Source organism: Seriola lalandi, unplaced genomic scaffold (assembly GCF_002814215.2).
Source record: "Seriola lalandi dorsalis isolate HSWRI2012SDOR001 ecotype SW California unplaced genomic scaffold, Sedor1 jcf7180002052122, whole genome shotgun sequence".
Taxonomy (NCBI): domain Eukaryota; kingdom Metazoa; phylum Chordata; class Actinopteri; order Carangiformes; family Carangidae; genus Seriola; species Seriola lalandi.
This window is the reverse complement of record NW_019522675.1, coordinates 110,117-130,813: the sequence shown is the minus strand read 5'-3', so window position 1 is coordinate 130,813 and position 20,697 is coordinate 110,117. Positions and strand designations below refer to the sequence as shown.

Sequence of the window (20,697 nt, the reverse complement as noted above, 5' to 3'; positions counted from 1 at the left end):
GAGAGAGAAGGTTCAGTGACTTCCTGAACTCAAAGACCGCTCTGTGGAGATAATGAAGAGAGCTGGGTATCATTTGAAATATTTAAATACAAATGACATGGTGACACTTAATAAAAAGCCAAGTCTGGTTTATCACAACTTGTGTCTTTATGTGGTTTTGGCCACCATTCCTCTTGGTGATAATGACATTGTGATGCAGCAACATGACAAAAAGAACTCCGACAGGGCAAGAAACAGAAGCAGTGAGACAATTATTCAAGTTTTAAACAAACTCCCAGGTTAGCCAAACTAACCTGAAGGAGAAAACAAATGCCCTCTCTTTACGTTTTCCTCCAAATAAAGCGGTTTCCATATACTGTCTGAACTCTTTGCTTGTTTGCAACCTGTCTAATAAAAGTTTAAATTTATTTTTAATGTATTCTAATGTAATCTGTACATGTTGGCTTTTTAGTTTCATATCTCTTAGGCTAGGTCTTATTGTTCAGTCAGTCTGTACTGTGACACAATGCAAGTAGCCAGTCCTCTGCACCAATATCACCTGGATAAATGTGTAGTTTCACTGAACCTGGCGAAAAATGTGTCTTTCAGTGTATTTTTTTAATTAATTTTTTTTATTGTAAACATCTTCTTTTTTTTTTTTTTTTTTTTTTATAAAAAGAAACCTCTGCTATGCCCCCAAACAAGCCCATGAATCCATTGAAAAACCTGGTGCAGCAGAACATAATTCACAGTCTGGTCTGTTCCTCCCTTCTCACAGAACAAATTAGCTGACTCCTGCTGATCAAAGTTCCTGCTGTGGACATTACTCACTCCTCATCTCTAGAAGCTTCGACCAGAGATCAGCTTAGTAATGTAATTACTGTGACCTGCACATGTGAGCTGAGATTCAGTTCATGAGTCTCACCAGTACAGTACATGTGTCACCAACAGCATGAGTTAAAAAAGGAAATAAAATGGTTTTCATGTGCTCTTGCTGAGTTTTTAAAAAAAATTTTCATCATGAAGAGTGTTTGCTGTCTCCTCTCATTCAGTCTCAATATTGTGTGCTGAGTGTTTTGGGCTGAGTCAGCTTTGAAGTTGGGTAATAAAACATATTTTTCAATGTTTTGGTAGTGTGTCTACTTTTCAGATGTTGGGAATCCCTTACATTTACGTCTTGGGGCCAGTAGCACATCTTAAAAGGACTTGTGAGCCAGTGCAGCTCTTCTCCTCTCTATTTTTCATTAATCAGCCAGCCTGCCAGCATTCCTGGCTCTCAGAGGAACCACGCTGTCCTACTGAACTTCAGATGCGCAGTGAATGTGTGTAGCAGAGCGAGCGCGAGCGAGGGAGCGAGCGAGTGAAAAGAGAGTGTGACAGAAAAACTGAGTAAAAAGAAAAAAAAATGCTCCTGCACAGTTAGTTCGCTGCTTGAGCCAATCAGACAAGGGCAACTGGCACTGAGGCCAGTGAACTAAGAGACAGAGAGGGGTCCTCTGTACTGACATCAACATGCCTCACACACCAACGGCTGAGACACTGCAGCTGCTCTGTTCAGTGTGTGTGTGTGTGTGTGTGTGTGTGTGTGTGTGTGTGTGTGTGTGTGTGTGTGTGTGTGTCCTGCCTATGGTTTGGAAGCAGAAAGCCGAGGAGAGGGGTGGAATGACTCATCATACACAGGGAGGGATCAGACTGGAGGTCAGGGGTCAGCGGGAGAGTCCAGCCTCTCTCAGACTATGCTCAAAAACTGTCCCAGTTTTTTGCAGTTCACTCATTTATGATTTCCAACGTCTGCTAGTCGTCGGTTGATGGCGAAACTCGCCCCCGAGAGGGCCAAAACTCACTGTCAAACGTCAAGCTTATAGTCTAAGTGGGGATGACGCAAGGCTCTGCAATAAAACCAGGGCGTAAGTCAAGTTAATGGCAGAGTGGCGCTGCACTCTGACAGCCGTAGCAGCTGCTATTACATAATCCTGTACATTGACACAGATCTTATGTTGCATGCTGCTGCTCAGACTCGTATTAAGCACCAGTTACATGGGTACTGTGGCTTTCATTAAGGCATTGTGCACCATCCATACAGACCCTCTTTGTATTGTCTACTATTCACTTCAGCCTGTGGACTCCCATTTCCATACATGCAAGTCTGACGTTACCCAGTGCCTAACATCACCATCTCTGGCCCAGACCATTACCAGAACTGTAGGGTGCCTAATCGCAATATTAATAAAATATTACCAGCAAATAGGTATAAATTAAATACATGCTCAACAACAGCAGCGGCAGGAAATATATGACGTGAAAAAACAACTCATTAGAAGCCTTTCCATCAAAGTGTTTGCAGAGGTGGAGGGAAACGGTAGATTTCTCTGGTCTCAGCTCCTCAGCCAGAGAAGGCTGATGGTGGGCGGATACACTCATCAGCAGAAAGGCATCCTGCCAGAACAGCAGCGGCCGAGGCTGTGGCTGATCGGCTGGTTAACATCTTCCCGAAATGACTTCACTCACTCAGAAAAGACATCACACCATGTTGCATTTAAAAACTCTCCTGGCCTCTGATTCATACTAATGCAGTACACATGCATGTCAAGCACAGACAAAAAAACACAGGTGTGGTCCCTGTAATGCCACCTACAGGCTTCAGATGGGAAGCTCTGATGCTTTGATTTTGGGCTCAACTGCTGTTACTGCAGCCATAAAACCATTCTCAGCACCTTCAGGAAAATTCCTCCAGACAGCACTTAGTGGCCGTCATTGGAAGTGCAGCTTCAGAATTTGCATAATGGCTTCAACATGCCAGCATGATGATTGAATCTTTGCAGCACACTTTCTGCACTTTGAACATCATTTCAAAAAAAAAAAAAAAAAAAAAAAAAAAGACTTTAAAGAGAAAAATAAATATAAACATCACAAGCCACAACAGAAACTCTGTGATCTTTGCTGTAGACTTTGAACACATGTAAGGCTGCAGCTTTAAAAGCAGCACCAACACAGCATCACAGTGTTCCCGTTCACTGTGGCTGCATCTGTTCAAAGCCCCCGGAGTCCAAGCTCAGCATTATCCGCTGTACCAGAGGCCAAGGGCGCCATTAGGCATCCTTCCCACTCTGTGCTACGCGCACGCGCACACGCACACACACACGCACACACACACCACACACACGCACGCACACACACGCACACACACGCACACACACACACACACACACACACGCACACACGCGCGAACTGATGAACCCCAAGTTCAGGCATGCTGCCCAAGAACTTGGTGGGATGGGAACTGGAACAGCAGCAAGTCTTGAGTGTCACAGTGACTTGTGTGGCACTGAGTTGTCCCACAGCAATGCCACAGCTAAAAATTCCGAATGTGTCACAACATGGGGCTTATGGGAAGAAAAAAAAAATCACAGTCAGCACGCCGTAAACAATGACCACTGGTGGTCTGATGAGCTTTGTGATTCTAGCTTGTCACTGTCTCTGTATATAGAGATGTACAGTGAGCCTGTGGTTGTTTTTGTTGCCCCACGACCACATCAGTCCATGTTTCATCAAACAGGGGCAGATTTTACCAAATTATCTTATAAGACTACTCCACTGATTTAACATTGCACTTCTGCAACGGTGTTGGACTCACAACCATCTATTCATCATATCATCTTTTTTCTTCTTGTCCAAAGCTGTCACCTTCATTACCCACAATGCAACTCAATTGCCGACAGTTCAGTCAGAGTTTCTGGTGTGTTATGTCAGTAACGTCTAACGTAGCCTCAAGCATTAAGCAGGGATGATGAGGGTACTACAGAGGTCTGGCTTCTTTCTAATGGATTTTTTTCATTTTTAAACCTCCGACCCGACACTGACTCAGATGACATCACTTGAGGCAGTTAAAATCTTCTCACATATGCCTCCGTGCTCATGCTGCACATCCCCTTTAAGCGACTGTAGATAACCTTCTAGTATAAACACACAAAGGTATAAAAACAAGCAATCAGCATCTCCTGTGCACGCCTAATATCTCCTAGCAACTGAACCCATGGTTAATCAGTTAATACCAATATTTTTGGTGGCGGTCAGATATTAATCTAATTTCTATGGCACTGATAAAAGAATATTTACAGAAGCTATTCCTGTTATTGGAGGTCTCAATCTCTAACAACAACCCCCAACAGAGGCACTGTCCCACTGATCTCAGGCTCTCTTGTTACCACCCTCCCATGCTAAAACCAGGGCACTCGCTTCCTTGCCAAGCTAGCATTGCTCCAGAGCACAGGGCTTAAAAGATGATTAGGTAGAGATTTGGAGTACCCCTTCCTGTGTCACCAAACGCTCTGACTCAGCTCACAGGAGCGCAGACGCCGCCCCGGAGGCAGTTTCCTGGACATCTGAACTCTCCGTAGAGGCCAAGGTCGACTGTAGCAGTGCCTGGTGGAAACCCTGAGTCAGAGTGGGCGCCGCTCGTAGGCACAACCACCGGAGCACACAAACCACAGAGCCTGACGTGACAAAAAAACAGCCATCTGAGCAACACGCGCTGCTTTTAGCTGGTGTGTTGCATGTGCATCTGTTACTGCCAGGCGGGGAGGAGCAGCTCGGCTCATAACCCCCTCAATTAGCAGCTTTGCAAGGGGGCTACTTATTATGCACCACCCGTAGTCTATAAAGCTCCCCGGTGTTTCCCTCTGCACAGCTGATTGTAGTCAGAGGCTTTCCAGTCTGCAAAATACAGCTGCCGGAGGAAACACAGCCAACAGACAAAAAAAAAAAAAAAAACCCTCTAAATACACAGACAAGACTCACTTGATCATAGCACAAAGAGGATTTGCATTGCAAAACAATGCTATAGCCAGTGTGACCCTTGCACCAAGACAGAGGGGGAGCAGAGATCTGTTGAATCACTCAACTTAGTTCACACTTTTTACCTCATCAAATTTCCTCTTTATTCTCCCTGTTATTGTCCTATTCACAGCCAACACCTACTGTACATCAGGTTTGAGATAAAAACCAAAATACACTTAACTTTCAACCCCTGGCATGACCGAGACTACATTCCAAACCATCAGTCATGTGTCCAGTCTCAACAGAGAGGAGCTCTAATCTGCCACAGAGGGCTTTGTGGAAAAATGAAGTCCATATTAATCCGATTAGCTACGAGGTGCAGAGCTCGAGGGAGGAATGATGTGTCGTAATTCCCCTGATGACAACTCTCTTCTGGGCCGAATCATGTGAGAAACAGCAGCACGGCACGAGGGCAAAATAGCATCTCTACAGCGTCTGAGGTCGAAGGTTATAGCACGGATCAGGCCGACAGAGATGATTTTCGAACCGTTGTTTCAGGAAGACAGGGCAATCCTGGTAAAGTAGAGTGTGAGGGTTTCGCTCACGGAAAGAGATTTCATGAAGTTTTTATTAGCAATGTTTTTATTTGTTTTTTTTGCCTGAGGAAGAGTATTGTTGGGTCAAAACTTCACTAATAAAAAGTTAAGGGAGCTCTGTCTCGGTTACAGGTACTTTTCCACTGTGTGCTTGTTTACTTTTTGGCATCCAGCATCTATCCCACCAAGATTTTATAGATGTGCACATAACTAGCTTTACTTATTAAACCCATCAGTACACAGTATAAACTGTAACTCTGAATTACCAAACAGCCCCCAAATGTTCATTCCAGACTATAAATGAGTACAATTTCGATGTTACAGTAACTGCAAATTGAAATATTTGCGACCGCTTCCCTACCTTTCTTGAACTTGTGAATTGGAAGTTTCTTTAGCTGATCTTTGCGCAGACGGCTCCTCCGAGCTCTGTGTCGGTCCTGGACAAACTTGGTGATCTAAGCACAGAGAGAAAACTGTCAAAATCCTTATAAATCAGTACACAAAAGACACACACACACACACACACACACACACACACACACACCTTTCTTGTCCAGGTTTTGAGTCCAATCAGTCAAGTTGCATTTTACGTCCCCGCCTCATATAATATGTGTAGTGAAGCCTTTGAACAGATTTTGATTTGTGATATAAGGATATATAAATATAATAATTGATTTGACCTGACTATATTAAGCTGTGTTGTTCTTGCTCTGCTGTATGTTGACTGTAGTAGTGTGCAAGTTCATTGAGAGGTGGGCACCCAAGATTAGTGTCACCAGTTCAGTATCCCACCAAATGTGAAATATGGTCACAATCTCCCCATCCTGAGTTACCGCACTGAATGACGTCCAGAAGTGTTTTTGCAGAACATTATGTTGTCACAGTGAAGTTGAGCTTTGACCCTTTTGCATATAAAATGTCATTAGGTCATCATTTTATCCAATTAGACATTTCTGGTAAAGAGTGTAATGATTAGCGTATGACTTCTTGAGTTAAGGCCGAAAAAATTGTTTTATGTGATCACAGTGACCTTGACCTTTGAACCCAGACCACCAAATTCTAATCAGTTCATCCTTGAGTCCAAGTGAATGTTTGTGCTAAATTTGAAGGAGTTCCTGATATCACGTTCATGAGAATGGGATGGAAAAAACTATGTGTGATTTCTCCCAAAGAAACACTGTTACGAGAGGACAAGAAGTACTACTTCCAGTTGCAGGTTCAAGTCTGGTACCTGACAAAGAACCAGTTCAGATTCAAAATGGACTTTTTCTAATGTGATTAAATAGAAACGTAAAAGCCAGAAGTTCATTGTGTTGAAAGTTCTCAGGCGTTTTACTATACTTAAATGTACCTACCATGAACACAACAATGAGGATGAGGCAGATTCCAACGATGATGAGGAAGGGGATCAGGTAGTATTCCAGTGGCAGGCTGAAGTCTGGCATGAGAACCACATGTCCCCTAAAAAAAAAGAAAAAGAAAAAACAATCAGAGCCATTGTCAGGTGAGGAAAAGATCATATGGCAGATATTTTGAGCCACTGAGTGACAGTGACACTGAATTAGAGCAACATTTCCTCATTGTTGTGGGCTGCCACATTTAAGATATTCCTTTTAGTGTTGTTCACATAAAGGTTCCTCTATCAGCAGAATGACATTTCACACAGTTAATTAAAGGGATACAGGGCTCTGCTTCTGCTCACAGAACTCCCTCTGCAGGGTATCTCTGCTCCAGTCAAATTTGTAACAGCTAATTTGGTCCAGACTTACAAAACTCTGCCAATACCATGTTTGGTGTTCATTCCTCTGACTGCAAAAGACTTGGGAATAACACTCATGTATTTGGATGGTATCTGACACTACACTACATACACACACACACACACACACACACACACACACACACACACACACACACACACACACACACACACACAACGGCTGATTTGAAAGTGGAGAAATGGGACTTTAATGCTGTGACTCTCTGGGCTCTTCTGACAGGCTGAGACATTTCATTACCGGATTATCACCTCAGCAGCAGTGACAACACATGAGAAGACAAATCCTCTGCCTTGATATATTGCAGTGCAGACATTATACAATAATATTAGATTAAACTCATAGCTAGAGAACAGAGAATGGAGAAAACAGACAGTTGTGAGTGAGCCAGCAGAATAAAAGCAGCCATCTCTTCACGATGTTACACCGGAGGAATCGTTAAAGGGGGAAGCGGGAGGAGAGCTGAAGAGGAAACTGTTTCTATTTATACTGATGGGGAGAAAAATGAGATTTGGGTTTAGACTTACCCCTTGTCATAGGTGTAGTCTTCTTTCAGAGAGTTGGCAGTCACCTCGCTCACAAACACAGAGGGAATATCGATCTGCTTCATAACATCCACTAAAACGTGGAAACACAAAAAGTTATTGATACAGAATATCAATACTACAAATCTTGAAACATATCGTTTCAACCTGACATTAAAACAAATGAATGTACTGTTATCAGATAAATAAAAGAATAGTCTTCATCTGCTGAGAAGTGTTCGCTCAGTTCAGCTTTCGTACACTTGGTCCAACAATAAGTCGATTTGTTTTGTTTTTTTAATAATCTTTTTGGGCCTTTTATGCCTTTATTGACAGTGCAGTAGAGAGAGACAGGAAATGGGGAGGCAGAGCGAGGGGGAATGACATGCAGCAAAGGGCCGTCCGATGCGGGACTTGAACCGGGGCCAACTGCAGCGAGGACCTTATCCTCTGCACATGGGGCGGATGCTCAACCAACTCGACGCCCCAATAAGTCAATTTGTTGATCGACAGAATTTATTTTTTTGATAATTGCTCAATAATTGTTTGGTCTTTTTTTTTTTTTTTTTTAAGCAAAACCCACTGGTTCCAGATTCTCAAATGTAAATATTTGCAGGTTGTCCTAGTCTTCTGTTACATTAAGTTTTATCCAACAAACACTTGGGCTAAAGCAGACTGACCCCTAAAGTGACATGGTGAAACATCTCAACAAGTAAATGAAACATCTTGCTTTTGTGAGATTTACTCCAACAATCAGGTCATGAAGCCTCCTGGATACTTTATGACTCTGCTGCAGCCCCTCAAGGGTAAAAAGGGGACCGACATAGTAGACAAGACCTAACTGAAAGAAAACCCCAAACACTATCATGTCACAAAATGGGCTAGAGAATATATGGACAATATGGATTCATAGGAAGGGAGTGCTTTGGTGCTGTGGGGCATCACTTCCTTCCCCAAGTACATCTTGGGACTTTAAATGGCTCTGACTGTAAGGCTGCCTTGTTTTTCCTCAGGCTCACAGATGAAGACAAAAACAAAGGTACATCCTCTGTCAACAGAGAGCTGCATGAACAGGCAGCTGTGTAAGATGCTAAATGCTTCTGTGTTGGTGATGGAGGAGGAGGAGGAGGCAACTTACGATCGTTGGATCCCATGCTGATTAAGTCATCGGAGTCCACATTGTGAACAATGGCTGCCTTGTACCCCGCTTTCTGGGCATTGAGGACCTGAGGAGACAAAACACTGACGTCATGTACAATCTGCAAGGTACAACCTATTCCCTAACAACAGCCTTACAACTGTACCACTTCCAGTTGAAAGACACTACCTACTACTGATATGAACTAATTTATGACCTGGCCTTGTGAACCTAATCCTCATCGGGGCAATGAATGCGGCTGAATTTTGTTTGTCAGCATCTTAATTACAATAGCAGTCTGAGCGGACAGAAGAGACCACATATAAAGGGACACTGTGGTTCCACTGGTCTCATTGAACAACATGTTTATGATCTGTTTCCCAGAGAGTGTTTGCAAAAGGAAAGATGCTTGCATTTAACGGCCAGACTGCTCACTTTTCCATGATAAACACAGACTGCTCGTCCAAGCTGACTGAGCTGTAACTGTAGATCCAAAACAGGGAGCGTTCGATGAAGCAAAGGGAAACCTACACAGTTGACTTTTAGTGGTAGAGTGGGCAAAAGGTTAGAAAGGATGCACTAGTTTCACTCGCAGTGATTGTAATTAAAAAACATCTCACACATCTTTGACCTTGATAACTCACAGCAGCTAATCTTGTTTAGATGTGCTGCATTTTCTTATTTTATTTTGAAAAGGTCACAGGTTTTTAATTCAAAAAAAAAAAAGAAAACAACAAAATCTATTTCATCCCAGTCTCAATTAACTGTCTCAGATAGTTTTCACAATTCAATTTTGGGGAAAAAGTGCAGTGGCATGTGAGCATGTGTATGCCTGCCTGTGTGTGTGTTAAGTGTGTTAATTGTTGCATCAACATGCCACCATGTCCACACACTCACATTAATCATAATTGTGTCTCTCCAAACCTCTTCAGAAAAAAGTTAAGCCTCTCGCTGCTGCATAAAAACAGATGCTACGGCGTCCTGGGTGTAACCTGTTTACCGTGTGTGTGTGTGTGTGTGTGTGTGTGTGTGTGTGTGTTTGCAGGACAGTGCAGCTGTTATCCCTTAAAAGGCAGCTTTTGAAAAATCTGACACGATCTATATATTTCAATTCTTAAAATCCAGCGGGCTGGGATTTTTCAAAGTCTGGGTTGAGGCTCAAAAACTCTGGACAGTCTGTCATTTAGGCAGACTGTAAAAACTCTGGGTTTTCACTCAGCTGGCAGCCCAAAAATATAAATTTAAAGTATATAAATGTGATTGTGATTATATAAATCCAGTAAGACAGCAATCTCCGTCAGAGATGAATACAATGAAAAATTCAAAACGCATCTTATTCATTTGGCTGTGTGGCTGTTTTAAAAAATATGATGTTGAATCTTGTCCATGAGATCATTACACTTTTACAACTTGCCAGAAAAAAAAAAAAAAGTTAAATATTAATAGTAAAAAGAGGAACTTTCAAGCGGCTCAGGGTCAGGTGTGATGCATCATAGATGCAGTGGGAAACTGATGTAATGAAGCTCTTCCAGCTGTGGGGCTGTTTTTGTGGCTCTGACAAAGTATAGCCGCTACAGTATCCTGTATAGTCATTGTTGTGGCTGACGGCTCGCAGCAGATGTGGTGGAGGAAATAGGATGTGACAATATAATCGTGGAATGAACCATTATGTGTTCTTACACAGACAGAGATGAAGCTGGGATAGTAAATGTTTCCTCTCAAATTGAGGGGAAAAAACTATTTGCATCAGATCAGGTAAATGTCTCAAAGGCAGTGATCCTCCAGTCTTTCCTTTGTATTTGTTTAGTGGTGCTGCTCTATCAGCAACAACAATACTACCAATGCTAGAGAAAACCATATTCTAACCGTGTAATGTCACCCAATTTAAAACAATATCACCCATATAATATAGAAATAATGGATTTAGCCTGTTACAACATCCGCAGAACAATGTTTTTTTTTTTAACACTACAGGGCTGAGTTAAATAAAATTAGAGGAAAACTCTGCCCCAAAATACAAAGACACATTTCTGGTGTATTCTAGGGCCAAAGTTGGACAACATTATCCTCATATTCACTCTGAATGACCACTTTGTATTAGATCATGGCTCAGTCTGACATTTTGTTCATGGTGGCCATTTCCTGTTTGGGATGGGTTGGTTGGGTATTTTGCCCAAGCCAATGAAGACATAGTAAAGCATCTGTCCTACAAACATTTGGTCAAGTCAATTTTAATTTCTATATCCCAATGTAACAAATTTGCTTCAAGGGTCAATCCTCAGAGGCACGAAATTCAAGAGTGATTTACACCACCGCTACCTGAAGCCACTGAGGAAATGCTGATGTTAATTATTAGTCAGAGCATGTACCACCCTCCTGTGTTAAATTAGCACTCGACCCACACAGTGAAAGTGAGACTGTGATGTGCAGGCGGTGCCATGTAAAGAGAACAATATCACTTTAGTTTGGGTCACACTGTGAAATATATGAAAGTCATCTGCTCTGTTAAACAATAGAAGGTGGTTCCTCTCACTAACCTGAGCAATCAGTGTTGAGTTGTGTGTGGGTCTATGTGTGTGTGTGTGTGTGTGTGTGTGTGTGTGTGTGTGTGTGTGTGTGTGTGTGTGTGTGTGTGTGTGTTAGCCCCTGCAGCTCAGCCAGGCCTCCTTATCCAAGCATTGTACTCTGGTGTGATGCAAGGAAATCCATTTAGACCTGTGAGGGGTGAATGTGTATTGCTGCCAGCATGGACGCTAACAGTGAACAGCTCAGTCTTTTGTCTGTCACTTGTCATTGTAATTTTATGCAAAGGCATACGTGAAGCAGCGTTTATGGCAGCCACAGCATTGTGATCCCATGTGTTCGCCTGTGAGGGTGTATTGTGTGGAGGTATCAATGGCTGCTGTGTGCATCTAGAGGCAGGCCGTCTGGGTAAGTGACACACACAGAAAATACTGTGTCTGGGTGTGTGTGTGTGTGTGTTGAGGAATGAAAGCAGGCTAGGTGGAGGGTGACTTCTGTTTCGTCTGTAAAACAGACAGGCATTTGTATTTATTTTGACATTTGATAGACTTAATTATCTCTTAGTTAATGAAAGAAAATGGTACTGATGATAGTGATAACAACATGGCAACCTGTCCAGCCAATGGTAATCAAACTAACTTTAGCCTGGAGTCTGACTGCTCGCTTTCTTCTTCTTCCTTTTTCCTCTTATATCCCTAATTAATTGTGACAGACTGAACTTTAGCTTTTTCCAACTTGAAAAAAAAAAAAATCTAAGAATCAATAAATCAATCACTGTCACCTGCGCTGAACCAGACAGATCCTGATATGTATCATCTTGTGGCCAGTAGAGTTATTAGTTGCTGGCATATGAGGCCTTTGTTGTGTAATGTCGCTTCTCTGCTCTTTCTCCCTTCAGGTTAATTTTATCAGAGATCTTCTACCAAAGTTGTTCCACTTTTAAAAACCAACTCCTCCACAGCAGAGCCAGCAGCAATGGTACTTTCACCGTCAGCCATTTGTTTTGCTGTTGTATATAGACATGATGTAACTACATTGATGTTATTAATATTGTAATATGACACATTTTTCGCCCCATGATTGTGAATGCCCCTTAACTGCTAATGAAAAATATCTGAAATTGTTTGATATTGAACCCCACTTATTTAGTGCTCCGTGTAGGACAAATTAAACACCTCTGTGTTGGACAAACAGCTCCTTCAAATCAAACATCAAAATATATTGTTTGTCCATGCCCTCTGGAACGACACAAATACGCATTTCCTTATCTTATCATTTCTATTGACAGGAGGGACAGAATTTGTGTATGCCTTTAATCAGTAAATCTGTTTTGTGATGTGACAGAACTGTGGATAATGTTTGGTTTAAGCACAAGTATGACTTGTTTAAATTTAGGCAAAGATCATGGTTTGGGTTAAAATAAGTACTTTATGGTAGCTGAATGGTTACATGCCACATAACCACAACAACTTGCTAGAACCGTCTCTCTCCCTTTACTTCCTGTCTACCTGTGCACTGTGAACTGTCAAAGATAAAAATGGCAAAAATAAAAATAAGGTAAGGTTAGGGGAAATTCATCAAAACCGTAACAATGATGAACAGGTGCTTAAGATTAGGAAACAATCATGGTTGTGCTTAAAAAAAAAAAACAAAAGCAAAAAAACAACACTGACAACACATACTGTAACAGCTATCACAAGTCAGATGGCTAATATGCATCATTAGTGTCAACCAGTCAGTTTGTCTTGTATCGAATAAACATTTAGAGGTCACACTTTACTTCCTAAAATTACTTCCTAAAACTTAAAATCAACTTAGCATCTAAAATAGTCAAATGTAGATGTTGACATTTCTCCTACCATGACTGGTGTTTACTCTCAACACACTAACTGGTCTACAATCTGGTTCAGTGTCTTTTCAGGGGGATCTTACAGTTAAAGTAAGGAGCCATTTTGGCTGTAGGCTGTCTAGATGCCAGTGTGTGGTGTGGCCTGTCTGCCTGGGATCTGCAGAGGAATTCAACCTCTGCTGCTGGCTCACCCTTGTGTTTGCATGGGCAAAGATAAGGACATTCAGTGCATTCCTGAGACTGAAGAGAGGGAGGAAGCAAGAGAGGGAGAGGCAGAAAAGGAGAGAGGGAGAAAAGGGGGAAATTAGATGCGAAACCTCTAGAAATAAAAACATCAATTATGCAAAAGTCTGTGTGACTAGAAACACAAACACACACACACACACACACACACACACACACACACACACACAAATGATGCGGCATCACCATGGGAGATTTCTGAGTTGCTCTTCTACCATCTGCAGACCATTGTGGTGAGTTGTAGCACTTTCTTTCATGTCAATTTAACAGCTTTCATTAAACCACTTAATTGCTGTAATCCCTGGGACCACACATAAAAATCCTGCTTTTTCTCCTTCAGCATCATATCTCTCTGTGTACCCAACTTGATTCTGATGGTGTTGTGTGGGGGTGAAAAAAAAAAAAAAAAATTTCACCCCAAAAACAAAAAAAGCGGACAGAGCGACATTATGTTTCTCTGCACTTTGTTATTCATTCACACCTAGCAGCCTGGACTGCTATTGTGCAGCTACACGAGAACAACTAGAGGTTAAGTGCCTTTCTCAAGGGCATCATGACGTCTTTTGTGTCATGTGACAGCATGAGTTGGCTCCAGAGACTTCTGGGTCTGTTTATTTTGTTGTGTTTTTTTTTTTTCTACTTTGCAAAGTTCACATTATTTTTCCTTTTTTGTACGATCAGGCCTTGGATTCAAAAACAAAGTGGAAAAATAATAAGCATCTGATGCTTGTTTTCTCTCCATGGCACCCTGCAGTGTGCGCACCAAATTCTGACTGCCTGCAGCACAGTCACTGTGGGGTTTATTCATAAAACTGACCAATTATGGATTTTTAAAAGGCAGACTGGACTTTGCTTAATTGGCTGTTGTTTTTGGAACCCCGTGAGTGAAATTAACAAGATCCTGAAGCTTTTTATCACAAGGTTAAGAACACAGTGTAAGCCCTCAGAAAAGATGTAAATTTGCATCGAGCTAAGACCAAATAGTGATGGATCTATTCGATTTATCTGGATAATAATAAAGCAATAAATCGTGTGTCATTTATTTACGTACCATGGAAATATTATATGGTGTTTGTCTGGAGTTTTTTTTTTAAATAAATTTGAAACTAGGCATCTAAATTTTACAGTTAAACCACTGCTACTTTGGTTATTGGCCTTCTAGAAATGTTTATTAGCACTTTTCTGCTCTTATTTTACCATTATTCCTCAATTCCAATCGGTGAACAGCTGAAGTTTCTACCTATGAGCAGCTATGAGTACGACTCTACACTTAAAGTTCTGAGTCTGATCAGGAGATGCTAACAAAACAAGCAAACAAAACAAAAACAAAAATCAACTGGAGAATAATTTTTACAGATAAAAAAATAAAAAATAAAAACTTAAAAGGATAATTAGATAATCAAAACAGTCAATTAATCTTCTGCTAATCAACTAATTGATTAATTAATTAATTTTTTCAGCATTATGTTTAAGCAAACTTCAGAATCAGACAGTGTGGGTGGGCAAAAAAGTGAAGCTGCTGCTACAGTCGAATTCTGTCAACACACGTCTTTTTGTCCAAACAAACCTGCTGAACATGTGGATTAAGTACATCGAGGGATTTTAACGTTTACGTGCCCTTCAGCGAAAAGGCCAACACGCACTGGATTGTGTATTTGTGTCGAGCAATCTCCCTTTAATGTGTGGGACAGAACGACTGTGACAGAAAGTGCTGCTCAGAGAAAAAAAAACACATTTCCACTGTAAAATGGAAAAAACTGTATTTCAAAGTAGTTTTGCTTGTGTGTTTGTGTGTGTGTGTGTGTGTGACTGACTCGCATCGGTCACAGTTGACTGGAGGTGTGTAAACGGTGCCACCTGGAGCTGCCTCACTCACTGGTGCTGGATTTAACCGCTTGAATCCCAAAAAGAGCATGAACACAAAACAACAATCCTCCGGTTTTAGTCTGTCTGTGTTGCCTTATAAAGCTGTTTGTCATTAATATAATCTTTTAGAAACTCATCATACTAAAATACTATAAAAAGATGAGTGAAATAATAATTCAAGTTAAACTGAGTCTCTTGCGCTTCAGCCCCTCCACTAACGGAGGTTGGTGTTCTCAGAGTAGGACGACTGAACCCAAATACTGGAGCATGATTCACTTGAGGAGTTTAATGATTGGGTGCAAATGACTAACACACACTGCGCCCTCTTCAGAGTCAAACAACAATAGATTAGATTTGAAAAAAAAAACAAAAAAAAACTTAAATATTCTCCTCCAGCTAGAGAACAGTTAATAGGGGTGGGAGGTGATCAATCAGCGCGCACTCATTCAAGAAGGAAGGTGCTGCAGTGTGGAACAACAAACAGCCCAATATTACTCATAACAAGAAACAACAGTTACATAACGGTATCTTAAAAAGGACCAATGCTGTATCATGCTTTTTGGGATGTAAATTAAAGATAACATGATAAATAATAATTTCCTGGCATCATCTACCTAGACATTAATATGCATGCACAAACAGGTCACAGCACTCCTTCTACTCTTTTACTGGATCTGTAAGAGTGCTGGTGTGGACAGAGACTGCTAACAGAATCACTAATTATTGCTGCATCACCACTGTGTGCGTGTGTGTGTGCGCTTTTGTCAATAATGACTGCATCTTCACTCCTGTGTGTGTGTGTGCGTGTGTGTCTGTGTGTGTATCTGCTGCCAACACTGCACAGCCTCCTCATGCAGTGCTGCAGCTCAAACACATCGTCTTCCCTCTCCCCCTCTCCTTCCTCTTACACCACTGACATCCTCTCCTTCACACATTCCTCTCCTTTCCAATTCCTCTCATTTGTTTTCCTCTTTCCTCAGGTCCTTACATCTGTTTTCCTATCTATTTTAAGGCCACACTCGTGTCCCATGAAGCTCAAGCTGTAAAAAATGATCAGCGTGGGGCCTGTTGCAGTTGCTGGTCTGAATTTGCATAGAGCAGACTTGACCTCAGCTTTGTGTAAATGAGTCTGAGCAGCACAGCACACCTTTCTCACACAACGCAGCTCATGCCGCCGCAGATCGAATACAAGTACGGATTCAGCAAATACAATGTCTTTTCCTCAGTTTAAGAGTATTAACAAGTTTAATGAGATTTTACAAGCTGGCAGTGAGAGAAGAAGAAAAAAAAAAAGGCTGAAACCAAACAGGCAAGTAAATCCACTCCATGTCCCCCGGCCTTACCAACTCAACTATTTTTGCCATTTCTGCATCTTTCCCCTCAATTTAAGATCTGACCGCATTAGATATCACTGCAGGAGAGAATATTTTAGGAAATCAGTAGCCCATGTGAAAGATCTGCTTTTTTTTTTTTTTTTTTAATTTTACTCACAGATTATTACATTTGTTTGAAAATAATCTTTTATCCATCACCCAGTTGGCTACAGAATGTTGCATTAATCTTTAAAGCACACACTCAGTGACCACTTCATGAGGTACACCTGTGCTAATCTACTTCAATCCTAATCCTATTCTGCCATGAAGTCTACTTGTTCTTAGTGACACTGTGTTAATTAAATGTAATTAACATACAGGTCATACATTAGCTAGATAATGTATGACCTCCACCGGTTCAATGTCTTCCCAAACTGTATCAGACACAGGTAAGCCTCTTCTGCTCCTCTGCTGTTTGGACAGCAGCTCACAATCACGTCTTCATCTCCTCCTCTCTCCTCCCTTAACTGTTTCACTCCCATTTCTTGGCTTTTTCCACCCCTCACCTTCTCATTCACCCCCTCTCCCCCACCCCACATCCATTCTCCTCCCACCCTTCCTCTTTTATCTCTCCTCCCACTTTTCCTCTTCCTCCTCCCTACCTTCGTCTACTCTAAATTTAACCTCCTCCTTCTCTCTGCCCTCGTTACCCTTGTTACATCACCCTGACTGCCAACTTCTCCAGAAATCTCCCCAGCCCCTTCTGTGATATTTTCACCCTCCCGCTTTTATTCTCTCCCTCTCCTCTTTCTCATTCATTTCCCCTCTTCTCCTTCACCCCCCCCCCTGTGTTTCAGAGGAATGCGGCGCAGAGCAGAGCTGGGTTTTAGTTTCAAGGTCCAGACAGCTGATTAGATAAGTTCAATAAAACTGCAAACTGCAGGGAGGATCCAGGTACACAGATAATGCAGCACAATTGCAATTCATGCAATGCACTTCTGTGCATGAAAGAGACTATATTCAAACACACTTCACACTGCCTCCTTGCCCCAATTTGTTCTTACTTTTTAACAACTTTTGCCTATATTTGATTTTAATATTTATTTCAAGAGCTTTTTATCATCTCTTTGAAGAACTTTGTAACTCTCATTTTGAAAAGTGCTGCAGAAATACAACTCTGTGTGTGTGTGTGTGTGTGTGTGTGTGTGTGTGTGTGTGTGTGCACAACCCAATAGGCCAAAGGGAGCAGGCTGAGCTGTTTGTTGCCACAACAGTTCTTAAAAAGATGCAGGCACATGAGATATGGCTATTACCATCTCTCTCACACACACACACACACACACACACACACACACACACACACACACACGAGCTAGTCATACATCCAGTCAGCCATAGTCATACCGAGTCATAAGACTGAGTGAGTGTGTGCAGGAAGCTAGATCACTGTTTGAATAAAGACTGAGGCCTGTGTGCGTGTGTGTGTGTAGCTCGGGGGCTGTGAGGTCACTGCAGCACAAAAAGGCCGCACGATGAAATGCATTTACTGTAAGGCAGAGGTGGGAAGCAAGGTTAGTTGGGAAATTACCAGCCGCCAGAGAAAACACTGACCAACTTTGGCTACGACCGATAAAAGCAAAGACACACTGGTTGATTTTTCTGACCGGACAGATTTTTACTGTTCCTGAAACAACACTGCCCTCCTGACCACTCCTAACTCATCGTGATCTGTTAGAAACTGGAGACAAAGCAACCTTTCGTGTCATCACCTCAAGATAAGCTGACTTACTTTAACCCTTTTTGTCGCCTTTTTTTTCCTCCTTCACTGGATTCCAGCAGCACTATTTCAACCGGACAGATCAGCTGTGAATCGATTTGTTACCTGACATGGACCCAGGTTATGTCACCACATGCACCATATTCCGCCACCCATTTCCAATCAAAATGGGTCATATGTGCTGAACAGAAAATTACAAACTTTTCTCACTCACTTTTCTACACTAAGTTTTATTCCAGTATTTGAATACTACCTTTTCACTGACAAATCATGGTGCACATTTTTAATTAATAGATTCCAACATTATAATGTATTTTTTCCCCCTATGATGCTTTTCTAACAAAGTCAATTCAAAATAAATTGCATTATATCAAATAGCAAATCTTTGATTGGGATCCCTTAAATTTATTTTGTAAAACAATGTGATCAAGATATATCCTGAGTGAAACATTTACTGCTGAATAATAAACTTGTCTGTGCTCTTTGTTGGAAAAACTACGTAATGCCGTCACTTCTTCTAAATGACCTAAAACACATCACATGCAATTTCTTGTAACATTGGCCTGGCCTGTTTATATCAGTCACGCTCAAAACTATATCATAACTGAGCAGTGTCACAATACACTCTTCTGGTAAATGTTTTTGAATGGGAGAATTGTGTAGTGTTTTGGTGCCTGATCTGTGCCCTGTCAACTAGAGTTCACAGCTTCCTGACAGAAGAAAAGGCATTTACGCCAGACTGGACCTTTAGACTGAAACGCCCTTTGCCAGACAAGTTTTGGACTCCCTCATGGCGTGACCTACATCTCTAGATGGGAAATTTTCCACCAGACAAAAGGCTGTCATCTCTACCAGCCACCGGGTGCTGTTACAAAATACACTACTACTGGCTGACAGATGTTTACTGAATCACTTAGATGACTTTATGACCGTTCTCTACTTTTGCTTCTGTTATACTATGTTTTAGTATTTAACATGGTTAAAGTGGCTGCTTACATAGGTCCACTTTAAAGTAATACAATAAGCTCAGTTCACATTTTATTAAGTACACCTAGTTAAAACTAATGCAGTCTAATCCATTGATTGATTTGGTGAGGCGTTGATTCAACTGTGTGATCATTTTGTCCATCTGTTTCTGGTGCTGTTTGATTATATTGTGAGAAGTGTTTCTATTTTTTCGTCCACCACAATGAGGGTAGGTAAAGTAACAGAGACACCTCACTGTATAAAGCTCTGCAGAAACTATAACATTGAATCAACACCTCTGTTTCAATAAAAACTGAACATTATAGCTATCATGAAGCTAGGATTATTGCACTAATACACAGCAGTACTAGACTGCATTAGTTTTAGCTAGGTGCGCCTAATAAACTAGCAATTGAGTGTATATCTCAATTACTTAGATGGATTAGATTTATTTTTTCCTACCAGCACCCCAATAGCCTTTAATATTTAACTGCCAAGTCGATGTTAACATCCACATAATCATGCCAAAGAAACATAAGAGGAAATATATTAATGGATGGAGTTTTAAGGTTGTTTTAACTTAACCAAGTACATATTTAATCACAGTTTAATGAGGGGAACTAGTGTGCAGAGTGAAACTGAAAACAATGACAGATAGACGGCAGCAGAGAGAGAGAGAGAGAGAGAGAGAGAGAGAGAGAGAGAGAGAGAGAGAGAGAGAGAGAGACTGAGCGAAAAACCGCAAACAAGAGTAACAGAAGAGAGAACAATGTGGTTAAACAGTCCTTGGCATACCTGAGTACATGTTACATAACTAGGACATTATGTCTCAATGTATATAGACCTGCCTCTCTGTCTTTGTTATTGATGGTTCAGTGGGACGGACAGGCTGCAAAGAATCTGGCAAGGCGAGAAGGGAGGCATGGGGAGGGCGTCATGGGAGGGAGAGGGGAGGAAAAGGGTATTGAGTTTCCTGTCCAACCCCCCTCTCTTCCCAGAAAGGTCAAAAAGGTCACAAATGAGGGGCTCCCCCCAGAATCGTCACCACCTCAAAGAATCCTTGTGTACAGGAAGTGCAAACCCGCTCTCTCTGGAGAATTATTTTCTAAAAAGGACGTCCATGGAGGAATGATTTCCCCTCTCTCTCTCACACACACACACACACACACACACACACACACACACACACACACACACACACACACGTGCCTATTAACACCCCTTCACTTGATCTCCTTCAGTCCTGGCCATCTCCAGCACGCACTCTCTTTCTCTCTCTCTCTCTCTTTCTACATTCGACCTCCTCCCCGTCATGTCTCATCGCAACACACTCACATACTCTCTCACACCCCCCCCCCCCCCCCCCCCC

At 41.7% G+C, this 20,697-nt stretch overlaps 1 protein-coding gene across 1 annotated transcript in view; it reads right to left on the bottom strand.

Annotated features, from left to right (window-relative positions):
• Positions 1–20,697, bottom strand: part of rnf13 (ring finger protein 13) — a 41,125-nt gene that overhangs the window by 3,644 nt on the left and 16,784 nt on the right. Inside the window, exons 5-8 of the mRNA XM_023399842.2 lie at positions 8,792–8,879; positions 7,657–7,747; positions 6,707–6,812; positions 5,713–5,806 (exon numbers count right to left, since the gene is read on the bottom strand). Of these exons, the coding sequence (XP_023255610.1) occupies positions 5,713–5,806; positions 6,707–6,812; positions 7,657–7,747; positions 8,792–8,879 (379 nt within the window). The remainder of the gene's footprint in view (positions 1–5,712; positions 5,807–6,706; positions 6,813–7,656; positions 7,748–8,791; positions 8,880–20,697) is intronic.